This window comes from Haemaphysalis longicornis, unplaced genomic scaffold (assembly GCF_048455015.1).
Source record: "Haemaphysalis longicornis isolate Haplotype H1 unplaced genomic scaffold, Haemaphysalis longicornis Haplotype H1 scaffold_29, whole genome shotgun sequence".
In the NCBI taxonomy this organism is placed as follows: Eukaryota; Metazoa; Arthropoda; class Arachnida; order Ixodida; family Ixodidae; genus Haemaphysalis; species Haemaphysalis longicornis.
In genome coordinates, this window is record NW_027526331.1 from 2,685,189 (window position 1) to 2,698,303 (window position 13,115).

Below are 13,115 nucleotides of genomic sequence, written 5' to 3' on the forward strand. Positions count from 1 at the left end.
ACAACTGGCACTCTTTCCACTGGAAGAAAGGGCGTACCTGGCCGGTGGCTTGTCCGCAGGGCAGCGCCTCGTCTTCCTCCAAGTCCAGGCTTGGCGTTGCTGCCACAGAAGGCGCTGCTGCTGGGCCCTCAGTCAGGTCGCACAATTCCACTTCGGGGCTGTCGGCCAGGCCATTGCAGACCTCCGCTGCCTGCACGGGCACAACCACGGGGCGTTCGCAAAGGAGGAGGCAAGCACGCACATGCACCAGCAGAGCCCAGCTCTGGGCCACCCCCAACAGCTCTTGAATGAGGGAAACAAAATCACAAGGGGAGACTGCCACAGCACCCCTGCAGCCATTAGAAAGAAAGAAAAAGAAGGCTGTGGTGTCAGCATTACTATTTTGGTTACGAGATTTGCTCCGACACTGGCACATGCTCCAGATTTTCTCAACCTTAGTTACTTCATTGTCAAAACTCCCCGAACCCGCAGCGCTCAGAGACATTGATCAATCCCTGATGCCAACTCTCCTCAAGCTGCACTTTGCCACAAACAGCAGATGTGACCGGCTCAAAGTGCTGTTGATGCCACTTGCACTGTAGGTGTCATGGACTGAGGACGCCTCCCACAAGCTTCAAACCATGCCAATCTCTCGCCCATCGAGGAGAACCACCCCCTTAGTCCTGCTTCAGCCACCCTTGTTGGTCCTGGAGGTTGTGGCGTGGGTCACACCCGGGCAACCCTCCATGTGCCAAGGCTACAGTGCCAAATAGACAGGCAGGTCAGCTGATGGAAATCCTTAAGGGGGGTTATTATCCAAACCACCCTAGCGCGCTCCCTCCTCCAAAAAAGGTCTCTCATTGGTTCGGCTACCAAAGCTGGTCAGCTCGGCCACAAATGGGTAGACGATGTGGTTGAAGCTGGCTAAGAAGAGCTCGGTCCATTTTGCATCTGCCCCGTCGCCCCGACATCTATCGAGTGACGTCCGGTAGCTCTCCCTGCCGCCCCAGTGGACACCAGGGCTTCTGCGTGACCTGTGACGTGACCGTGAACAGGGACCTGGCTGCCGAACGAGGGGGCCAGCCGTGTTTGTGCTGGCAAGCGGGTTTCCGCAATTACCCTCTCCACAAGATCAAACTATGCCTTCTCCCCAGCCTCCTCAGTTTGAAGGTCAAAGCGAGCCCTTTCTCAGGGGGAAATTGGTAGGGCAGAGGTTACAAGAACGCCGAGAGAGCTGTGCAAAGGGACACCAAGTGCCATTCATTGTAACACACGCACCAAGTTAGCACACTGATTCTACTCATTTCGTGCACATTTTGTTCTCAGAGGTATTTCTGTCACACCAAAAACAGCACACAGGAGATTGTGCTGCTGTTGTAAAGACAAACCTCCCTCACAGATCACAATTTTTGCAGGGGAAATTTATTTCAGCTGTTGACAACAGGTGTTGGCATCAGTATGCAGTTGGATGCACTTTGCAAACTGTTGGAAAGAGAAATCGTACACTTCACTTGTCTCCTTTGCACTGCTCACATTTCAAAAAAATTAAAGCCGTTCCACTCAATGTGAAAGCTGTCGGAAGTGCAGAGCAGTGACTCGCCATAATGGGCTGCAGCACTATTATCCGCTCACTGCTACCACCCAATGCAATTCAAATTTCCCCGCCTTCACAGTGCTCCCGTGCCCCCTGCCTGAAACTGTGCCACCACATGTGCCAGCGTTGCACCGCCATTTTTTCTTTTTTGCTTACTATCGTAAAAACCAACCCAACAAGCATTTCTAACTATGAACGCGGGTGCTGCCAGTTAATTACTTATATCTTGCCTCAAATGTACCTACAGTTTCCTTTGTGCTAAACAACAGGGAGACATATAACGAGTGCTAGCGGATCATGAGTTTCCAACGCTTATGACTATATAAACTGCTTGGCTTTCGAAGCCTCTGTGTTACGCCGCGACGACAGCCGCTACGACGGAATGCCGTGTGGCTCTACTTGAGTCCAGCGAGCGAGCTACGACAACAAGACGAGCCCCTAAAGTGCTCTGCACTTAAAAAAAAAATCAGTGGGCGTGCATACCCCAATGGTACTGCCACTTGACCAAATACCACTGGTCCCCAACACTGCCCAAGTTGTAGCGTGCCCTTGAAGGAAGCTTGAAAAATGGACCCATGCACCAAGGGGGTTGTAGCGTGCAAATGCTGGCATTGGGCCTTAGCTGGAGTAGGCAGCAACATAAAAGTTGTCCCACACACATAGACAGACAGAGAGAAAGAGAGAGAGAGAGGAAAGCGTTAATTGAAACCATTTACAGAAGAGCAGCTAACCCTTCTAATGAGATGAACTATAATGCAGTAACGAATATAACGAACAACTCGCAATTCCCCCTGAAGGTCCCGATAAAAACCCATGCGTTCATCACCTCGCTTTAACAAAGAAGAATCAGCTGATCATGGGCTGTCGCAAACAATTTTATTCCCGAAAATTCCTCAATAGCACCCGTGTTTCTGGGTGCCGCAAATGCGTATGACACACATCCCAAATCGTGGATACAATGAGTGAATTCAGGGCACCAATCAAGTTTGTCATAAGTGGGCTGCATTGTACCAGTTACTCAATATGCAACAGTTGCAAAACTCCCCATAGGCCCCATGTATCAAAATCCAGCCTGTGGTTGGCCCCTTGCCTTAGGAACAAGCATGGGGAAAGTGGGTAACCCTGCCATCTGTTGACGGAAAGTTAAAGTTGTACCAAAGCTCTTCTTATTACAACTGCTGCCTAAGCCGCAAAGAAAAACCATGGAAACGTAAGTAAACACAACCTCACACAATGTTTCCTCGCTTGAAAAGCAAGCTTGATTGGCAAAGTTCAGTTCTTGTCCCCGAGGTGCCGTGCCAATACACTTGCCCACTTGCCCATCAGCAGGAGTGCTCGCACGGCCAAGATTCCACAGCGGAGTTTCGCAACTGGTGGATATTGAAGAACTTTGGTATCGTATCATGCATACCAAGTGATGTGACAAACAGGTGTGCCAGCAAGAAACAGCCAGCCACTCGCGCACAGCAACAAAGCTGAGTACGTGCTGTGAACACCACCCACTTAAAACATCCAGGGTCCTCCACCTCTCCCTGCCCCTTGCTAGACAGAATTGCAGTACCTGTGTGGTTGGGGCGGTGGCCGGTGGCAGGGGGCTCTCCTCTGCCTCCCCCCGGCTGTCCGCGTACTGCTGCAGGGCCACTCGGAGAGAGGCCACCTTGGGCGTGCGCAGGGGCAACTGCAGCACCTGTGCGGCCGTCAGGGAGGCCAGCTGGCCCACCGTGCACAGGCCCTGCTGGCGCAGCCTCCGACCCAGGGTGCTCTGCCTGCAAGCGGGGAGGCAGGGGCTCGTCATAGCCCGGTCGGGAACCTCCAATCGTTGTGCCGACAGGTACAACGGATGCAGCTTCAAGAGCCCACCACATGCTCAGCGTTACCAAGGGGCCCCGAAACCCCTCACAAACACCAACTAATCAGCCAATCCAACTGACCAACCAAATTTCCTCACTTCCCACAACACTGTTGCAAGTCCCCGAAACAAAAAGCAGTTCTTGAAAAGTGTCCCACTGACACGGCCCATGAAAGCCAACAAACTTCCGCAATCATGATGCTATACGCCTCGACCTTCACGATGGCTGCGCCGCCTGCCACCGCTTCTCAACTGTGTTTACGGGGTGAGCGCGGCGTGGCTGACAAAGGCTCACGCAGTGATTTGGTTCTCTTTCACTTCTTTTTGCCTTTCTGTGCTCTAAACAACTTCTCGCGGTCACGTCTGTAAGAAAATAGTACATTTAGGGCACTTCAAAAAATAGCTGTGACTTGGCAGAGTGCTCAAACACCAACAAAAGCTGTCCTAGGGCACGCTTCAGCACCTTTCCTGATCCTTCTTACAGGCGTCAGTGACGGCAGCAGCACATCACCACTGTCACCTCAGAACACGCCAGGCACAAGTGAATTCCATCCTTGCATCGTTCAGACTTCATACCGGCATAGTGAGAGATTGGTTTTGTCTTGCAGCGCGTACAACGAATGCACCTTCATTTCGAATATGTATGTCGCAGAAAAATATGTTTCGGAGATGTGGTTACCCAATACCTGACAAGCACTTGTGCCTTTTTCGGAATATAAGCCACGCAAAAATGTTAAGAATAGTGCAAGGCTCTGCATCCCTGTATATGTGCACGCTCATGTTTTACAGCAAGAACCGAGGGAAGATAATGAAACCACGAAATAATAAATGGTCGGCAAGTTAAGAACAAGTATGGAAATGAAGAAAACCCAGTGCAGCTTAGAAAATGCTAAAGACGTTAGTCTAAACTTAAGCCAGGTAGGACTCACCAGACCCACCTAGATGACAAATGCACTGCTACTTCACAGGACATGGGGGGAGGGGGCCGCTAAACAATCGTTGTATCCGAATACAGAATGGAATCAACAAATGAACGTTGCCCTAATCACACATACAAGCAGACTTCCCTTTTGTTTTTCGACTTCAACAAATAGCTGAATACTAGGGCAAAAGCATTTTTTGAAATGCAGGGTAGGCAGTTCATAAACAACAAAAGGTGTCCTTGGAAGAGTGTGGTATCTGACGAGGCTCTCTGACTTTAGTTTGTGCTAGTTGCTACAGGCTACTTGTGTCATGGCAGTGTTTCCAAGAAGCGCACAGCCGTGTATGTGACTTACTCCATTAACGCGTGCTTGCACTGCTCGCGGAGGATACATGTAGCAGATGATGAATGTTTGCGGGCACCTCAGGACAAGATGACCCAGCGTTAAGTTTTATGTCGTGTGCTATCCCAAGTATAATTTTGTATTACCCACCGCAGTTCATTCGTAAAATGTTCGTGAAATTTATGCCACACTGGTTTGTCAAGGGAAGTGATCAATATCCGAGATGTGATATTGGCAAGCGTAACTAACGTGCTGTCCGGTACGAGTGCTGTGCTAGATTATGCAAGCGCACAAAACTGATTTACATCATAATGCACACCCGTAGCATGACCATTTGAGGAAACGCTGCTTACGGAGACACGGTTAGTAAATTTCAAGGAAGTGGAATTACAATTAGTTCCAGGCATATGCTGGCTTCGCAAGCTGGCCTGTTACACACGCCTGGTGCTTATACACAACAAATGTGACACGCTGGGATCGTGTCCAAAACGTTTACACTCTCGTGAATACCCATTTGCAAACAGAGTGACTGCTCCACGTAAACATGGATTTCCAACACGTACAAGTGTTAAATCTCGGCCGTGAATGTGCCGCAAAACCAGCGGCGCCAACGGGAAGCAGGCCAGAGCGACCCGCTGCTGCTTTCGAAACGGGCCGCACACCCCTACAGGCAGCGCTTATGCCATATATGCCCAAGGACGTTTGTGTCCAATATCGCGGTTACACAAATGGCTGAAAGCTCACGAGTAGGCTGCGAATGTTGCTGCGCTTCCTGCCACATTTTTACGACATCACCGCGTTAGGGTGTCATGGAGCTAGACCTGCTCCTGGTCGCCTTTTTTCACACAAATCAGGAACACTAAGTGCCATCTTTGCATCTGCCTGTTAACAAATATGACCTGCAGCACACTTGCATATCAGCGTCCTTACGTTTTAAGTAATTCATCCTCCATTTCGTTGGAAGACACACACACACATTTAGCCAAAAGGAGCTGCGCAGCCAATCTGAACAATTCATCGAGCAGCGCACATAGCCTTGCGTTCGATGAAACCAAATTTCCACCCCTTCGAGCTTTCGATCGAGGTAGAAGGACCTGTGCAAGAACATCAGCTGCCCTGTTGGCCACCTTGGCTTCCCCTCAGCATGTCCACACCACATTTCAGAAAGCCAAAGCCTATCTAAAACAGATAAAAAGCATCCTCGGAGAAACGCTTACAGACAAACAACAAAAAACGAGAAAAACAGCCACAACTCGGGAAAAAAAAAAAAAAAAAAAAAAGCGTTCGTTTTTGCAGGTTTTTTGTGTCATATGGCAGTGTTTCCAAGAAGCGTTTAGCCGCATATGTGACTTACTCTATTAACCCGTCCTCGCACTGCTCGCGGAGGATACATGTGGCAGATGATGAATGTTTGCAGGCACCTCAGGACAAGATGACCCAGCATTAAGTTTTATGTCGTGTGATATGCCAAAAGTGCACACGCACACATGCTTATTGCAACTGCCTTCAATTAGCTAGCTGCAGGGCAGTTGAAACTGACCTGAACGAGACAAAACCAGCTAACTTAAAACAAAAAGTACTGGGGCCTGCAGGATTTGAACCTGGTTCATATGATAGTTATCCGGACTGAAACTTCCACACCATGAGCCCAGCCAGGACGCACTCGTTTAGACACAGCATAAGAAAAATCACGTGGCTCATGTTCAAACAGGTCCATAGATGTCGCAATGCATCACAGGCCCCCATGGGATGTAGAACGTGAACGCCCCACTCCGGACACTCTCTGCGGGAGCAGCCACTCACCAGAGGGAGCTGGCCAGGAAGGGCAGGACGGCGTTCACGGATTCAGTGCAGCCCTCCAGCGCCGGGAACACGGCCAGCTGGCTGTCCACCAGCTCCCCCTCATCCATCGCCTCGGGTTCCTGCACGCATCAGTAGCCGGATTGTACAATGGAGGTCCGGGCTACGATGTGTGCCGCGCTGGGGAGGCTCAACGCACACCGAAATATTCACCCAAGTGCTGCAGCCCGGTACTCAGTAGCGCAACATCTGCCGCCCAAAAAGATACAGCAGAAGTAGGCCACACAGGAAGACAAAAAAAATGTTCGGCCTGCTTTCCTCCTCTTTCTCTTTCTCACTCCTTACTGCCCTCTTACAGAAGCCTGCACGATCAAAGCAGTTCCAAGTGCTTCCCTAACGCACAGCGCACATTGGTAGGACGCCTTAATGCCTATCATCTCCCAAACCCTCATGTTTTGACCCTGCTTTTGTTCCCTCAGTTGTGATTACTGCCAGAAGCATTACAATGGCACTCATCAGAGAATTACAGTCTGCATTTGCCTCTACATGTCTGTAACAGGAGAATAGCAGGCTCGGTGCGGCAATCCTGATGATATTTCTCAGTTTGCAATGCAGAGAATGACATCTGCATGCACCAAAGTGGGTCCTCTCTTCCACCAGACATCCTACTTGACATTTCCACCATTGCTTACCCATAATTATCTATACAATTACAGTAGAGTTAAAACCTCAACATAATGAAGCCATTAAAAAATTACCACTTCAGCAGCCAATCGGCATTTGTCCCCGAGAAATTGCAGACAAATGGCATGAACACTGGTTTCAATGCGAGCTGCTGGATTTTACGAAATTCTACTTTGAACGGATGCTTCAATTGTAACCTGCAACGTTTGCCTCACTTTGGTCGTCATCACCATCATCAGGCGACTTGTGTACACTGTAGAACAAATGCTTCACCCCTAAATTTTCAGCACCTTCTCTCGCAAGTTTGCCAAGTCCATTCTTGGCACCCCCCCCCCCCCCAATTTCCTTAGTTCACACCCTGCCACTGAATCCTCGGTTTTCCCTTATTTTGTTTACAATCTCATGGTCGCTACCTACAACCAAATTTTGTCCACGCACCAGAGTAATAAAGAAGCCGCCCAGCTACAAGTTCATGGACCTCAATGCTACCCTCTGCTGGTCACGCCGCAACTTGACACACAAACTGAGCGCCATTTCTGAAACAAGTCCACACAGCAAGACAAGACACAGCAAGACGCAGCAAGACACAGCAAGACACAAGACGCAATAGTCTGTGCTTCCCTTCCCACAAGCTTGCTGCAGGAGGCAAGACAAGCAACACGTACAGTGCTGTGTGCTTGTAACACCACCACATGCAACAATACATCGGTTATTGCGATAAGTGGGCTTGAAGGGCATCAATTTATGCGTTGACGTTATAGCAAGGAAAACCATGTACAGTCAAGCCTCGACGTAACGAACTGCAATGTAACGAACCACGTAATTTTTTTTTGAAGTTCAAGTTTATGCACACCATGTATTTTTGACTTCTGTGTAACGAAGTCCCATTTGCCGAAATTTCAATGTAATGAAGTTTCATGGACAACTAGGCACGAAATTTTGGTTGTAGAAGTATATTTGGGAGACGCAAGTGCCAAAACGTGGTCTCAATAACTGCGAATGGCGACACGGGCCGCCCAATGCCACGAGCCACCGAGTCCGTAAGCGAGCGTAGTGCCTACAGGCTCCTTGCCTACAAAATGCGTTGCCGCCGCATGCCACCGCTTTGTCCTTCGTTCGTGTTCGCTCGCGCTTGTTGGGCATCATTGTTCCAGCAAGTTTTCGCCCACATTATCAGCTTCTTTTCCGCATGAACAGCTTCGTTTCCCCCTCTTATTGCGTTTTAGTGAGCGGTTAGAAGCGGTCGCTGGAGCTACCCGCACCGCGTAGGTAGTTTCTGCGGCTGCGTCAGTGCGCCTGTGGCTTGCGCGGCGTGTTTTTGCGTGCAGAAAACGCCCCATGCAGTTCATGCCGATGACCACGTAGACGATTAAAGGAGCCATGAAGACAAAATACAACTTGGGTTTATTAGAAAGACTGCTCAGTCCCGATAACAATGATACCAATATCATCGCAATCTTCGAACAAATAACAGAGATATTAAAGAAAACGTTTGAAGCAGTCGCGACACCCTAGCCAATTTCCCGCAACTTTTCTATGACGTCACGGAACCTTGTTTGTGCGATTGGCGGCCGCCTAACTGACCTGTCGCGACGACACATGAGTGGATGTCTGTAATGGGGCCTTTAGTTCCATTTGACCGCATCACTTGAATGCTAACGTGCAGTTAACGCACTGAAAATTATGTTTTATTGTTGGCCTGTATGATGTCATTCTTGCTCATAACACGTCACTGTGGTGCAAAATTTGAAAGTTTTTAAATACTTCTTGCTTTTTTTCGTTAAAAAAATGTCTTTTGTGGCTGTGATGGAGCTGAGTGACCTACTGAATCCTAGTTTTTTCAAATTAAACGAAGTTGTATTTTCTCTTCATGGCTCCTTTAAGCTCCGACAACGCGTTGCCCTTTTTTCTAAAGCGCAGAGTTCCATTCTGGCAATCGTAAGTAGCTTGAGTTACCTGCTTCGCTTCGCGGCTGCCGCATTGTCCGGGTGGTACCCGGGGCGATGTCAGTGCGCCAGATGTGTACGCGCACCACATTTTCATTTGCAGGATGTGGGGATCCGCTTGATCCCCTTTCCTCCTCCCGCGAGCGCGATGTTCGAACGAGCGCGCTTTCCCGCGCACGTGACGTCACCTCGCGGGCCGACGCGCCGGCAGGCACCGACTGTCCCGCCGCCGCTGTCTATCCTCCTCGCCCGGGAACCTGCCTCCTCTCCTCAGCGCCTTAAAACCGCGACGCGCACGTTTCGGGGGTCTCTCTCGGCTCTCTCGCTAGCTCTCTGGATGTCTCTCTGGCTCCAGGGGCTCGGAAAGGAGATGGAGGATGAGTATAGGGAACGCGAGGGATTGCGGCTCGTATCGCACCCTCGCCGCCACACGTCCGGAGCGGGGCCCATGACCCCAATCGGACGCGCGAGGTAGGCTCCCCCCACCTCGCCGGCAGCCCCGTGTCGCCTCAGCCGTCGCGGCCCGCTAGAGCCCGGCCTTGAGGCGCGTGTCGGTACAGTGTAGTTCTTAACCCGGCCTTGGCGTTATTATGCACTGTACAACTGGGCCAATAAACCCCCTTGGTTCGTCCTGGCCCCTTGGAGCCTGTCGTTGCCTGTGTCGGTGAGTCGAACCCGTCGCGGCGTCTCCCTTGTGGACGCCGCGTACCTCTCTGGGGCATTTTGGATGGGTCATTTACGGGCGTGGGGAAACACCCTGAACCCCACTTAGGCCCATTATGCCCACATTGGCGCCCAACACGGTATCGACACTGCGACGGCACAGGCCCCTTGGTAGGCCTTAGTCCATGTGCGATTTCCTGTGAGGTGAGCGGTTCGGCTTCCGAGCACGACGCTTCGGCGTACACGCTCCCGTCGTTCACCGCTGTCCGCGAACCGAGGCAATTATTGCCCGACCCGCGCCAGCATCTCCTGTGTTCTGTATAACTCAACGTAGTGGCGATCCCGAGCCTGCGAACTTGACGTACAATTTGAACCTGGAGCAGAGCCATATGCTCGCTACGTCGGAAACGAGAACACCTTTTGCTCGGACGACGTTAGCCTGCGGCCAATGTATCTCCACGTGCAGACGACAAACGGCCTTTGTGGCCAAGTTTGCGTTTCGCCAAGGAGCCCCTTGCGCCTCGTCGGGGAGCCTCCTGCTCCGACGACGATAACGCGCATTCGTCCTACCGAGTGCATCATCGCACGCGTGGACGCCAAGGCCCTGTCGCAAAAGAGCGCATTTTGCTCCCACGACACGGCACATCCCCGCGCAGGCATTGTACGACGCTTTGTTGTCGATCTTGCCCGGCGCACGTGAGATGCAGTGCGCTGAGTCCGCAGCTAGGCCCACTGGGGAGCACTCTGTTTCCCAGGCATAGCTCGCCTTACGATCTCGTGTTTCCAAAGCACGGCGGCCCGCTCGCCGCGTAGTGCTACGGACTACTTAGAGATCGGGCCACACGTTCTGAACGAGTTTGACCGTTCCGTCGATAAAAGTTCGTTCATAGTGGAGACGGACCACGTGGCATTCAGCTGGCTTAAGCGGATACGCGAACCACGCGTGCTGGCCATATAAGCTGCGCCCATGAAAACGTCACCGCGCGCAATGGGAGCGGTAGCACCACGTGGTGGCGGACGCATGTCGTGAGCCCCCGTGGCCGCTTGAACGTTCCTAACGCGCCTAGCACCCGACTGGCCCCGTAGCCACGTGCTGAACGTCGGCCAGTTGGTGCGAGCCCCGAAGGGAATGCATGAAGCGTGCAAACGTTGCAATTCCCGGGCGATATCGCATACCGAGCAGACCCATTGTCAGCCGGTATTGCATCCAGCAGAGACGAGCAGGTGCCCGGTGATCAGAACGATCCGTGTTGTAAATATGATTTTAACTGGCTCTGTGTGAGTCGTGCTCTGTGTGAGCGGGCGACGCGGTCGCCGGAGGCTGCTAACCGCTTGTATTGTGGTCAGCCTCGAGCGCTTTGCAGCTCGTACTGCTGCAGGCGCGTTTTTTTTCTCTCTCGGATTCGTATCTGCTACACGCTCAATGTCTCTCGCTGAAGTTTATCCCACCGAAGGAAATTCCCCGAGAGTTTCACGGTGGTGAGCACCCGCAGTTTGAGGAAGGTATACGATACTTCCGTGACTCGCGGGCGGCTGGGCGTGTGGCCGCAAGACTTTGCGAAGTTGTGCCGCTCCACTACCTGGCCAGGCATGTAGCGAGCTGATCTCCACTATCCTCGCTCTTGCCGTTGCGCTAAAGGAAGGGAAACGCGAACGTGGCGGCGGATATTAGCCCCCGTCGCTAACCCGGAGTTCCTGACGCGCGCCGCACTTGACGGAACATAAGACCACGTGCTCGAATGTGTTCGTCGGTGCGATCGTCGAAGGGAAAGCAGCCAGGAATATGGCAATCCCCAGACGAGAGGCGCACCCGGGGACCACATGTTGTCCGCCGGCATCGCCTTGGGCAGAACAAACCTCCTCCGAACGCAGCAGGAAGGTCCGCTTTGTAAATATGTAAATAGTAGGGTCGTTTTGGCTCTGTGTGAATCGCGCTCCGAGATGGAGCGGGCGACGCTTTGGTTGGAGGCCAATAACCGCTGGTACTGCGGTAGGTCTCGTGCGCTATGCAGCCAGGCTGCTGCAAGCGCGTTTTTTATTTCTGCCACGGACCCGTGCATGCAAGGAGCGGATGGGAGTTCTGCCGATAAAATCTCACCCGATAAGCCCCCACGAGGCTCAGCGAGGGTGGCGATTTGCCGCAGTCTAGGGAAGCCGCGTTGAGCTTCCCCGACTCGCGACAGGCCGGATAAGCGAGCGACCGTAAGACTTTTACGAAGTTGTGTCACTCTGCGAATAAATAGACCGGCCGCGCACACAGCGATGAGGCTTTTCTCTTATCGCTCGTGCCGCGCGTGCCACAGCGCGAAGTCTGGATCCCGCAAGCTATCCCACTTCATGCAGCCAGTCGAGAGGCGCAACCACGGCAAAATGCGGCGTACACTTGGGAACTCCATCCCGGTGGCCGTAGTCGTCGGTTCCTTTCGGGCTGCCGCTGTTTGCTTCGCTGATGGGCGACATTTTCGCCCTGCGGAAGCACTAGGCATGCGCGATGAGGACAAAGGACCGCGATATTCACCCGTCTGGCTTTTTCCGCGGGTCTGATCATGCGTCCTCACGTCCGAGCGGAGCGTTGGCGCGGGGCGATGTTTCCACCCCATGACCAACCCTACCGAGCGCCAGTGAGCGCCAACGCCGCAGCCACGGAGAGGTTGCTTCGCGACGCCCGGTGGGGCAGCGAGTTTGCCCCCTCTCCTCAGTGGCGGGCGGAAGCGCGTCACGTCAGGCGATGGCCCACCAACTGGCCCAATAAGCCCACGTGACATGACAGGTAGACCCTCTCTCATGGCGGACGTCGGAGAGACACCGCGGGAGAGGGCACGCCACTCAATCGGCGGCCTAGGGAACGACACGGGCCTCACGCCCTTCGTTCCAGTATTCTTCCCTCCATACCTTCGTCGCCGATAGCGACGGTTTGGAAGGGGGGGAGGATGGCCGCCGACGAAAGCGAAACGGGGAATGCCGGCTACCTTCCGTGCGACCGCTGTTACGCACTACGCAGCCGTTAGCTCTCCCCAGTTTCTCGCGGCACCGGCGTTACGGCCACTTTTTCGGCCCGAGCCTTTGCGCGCCCCTATCGCTGTTCCCGGCAGGTAGTTTTGGGTTTCGCCTTTCGTGTCCCCTTTTGCAGCACTGTTCCTTGGCTCGGTCCCCAGCCCGGTTTTCTTCAGTCTTCAGTTGCCGCACCACACACAGCCCTTGTCACACGTTAGCCTGCATCGACCGGCGGCTTCAACGTCGCCACTTGCCAGGGCCCTGGCACACCTCTGCAACTCGGGCGCTCCAGCGCTTTCCCGGGGCACTCCCTCACGATGCCTCGTGCGGCGCCGCTCGCC

The 13,115-nt window shown here is 52.8% G+C and overlaps 1 protein-coding gene across 4 annotated transcripts in view; it reads right to left on the reverse strand.

The window, feature by feature from the left end:
- LOC144173119 (telomere-associated protein RIF1-like) overlaps window positions 1-13,115 on the reverse strand; it is a 111,767-nt gene that overhangs the window by 7,164 nt on the left and 91,488 nt on the right. For all 4 annotated transcript variants that reach the window (XM_077701637.1, XM_077701636.1, XM_077701634.1 and 1 more), the window contains 3 exons: window positions 6,491-6,609; window positions 3,135-3,339; window positions 38-190 (listed from right to left, as the gene is read on the reverse strand). In XM_077701637.1, coding sequence (XP_077557763.1) covers window positions 38-190; window positions 3,135-3,339; window positions 6,491-6,609 — 477 coding nt within the window. The remainder of the gene's footprint in view (window positions 1-37; window positions 191-3,134; window positions 3,340-6,490; window positions 6,610-13,115) is intronic.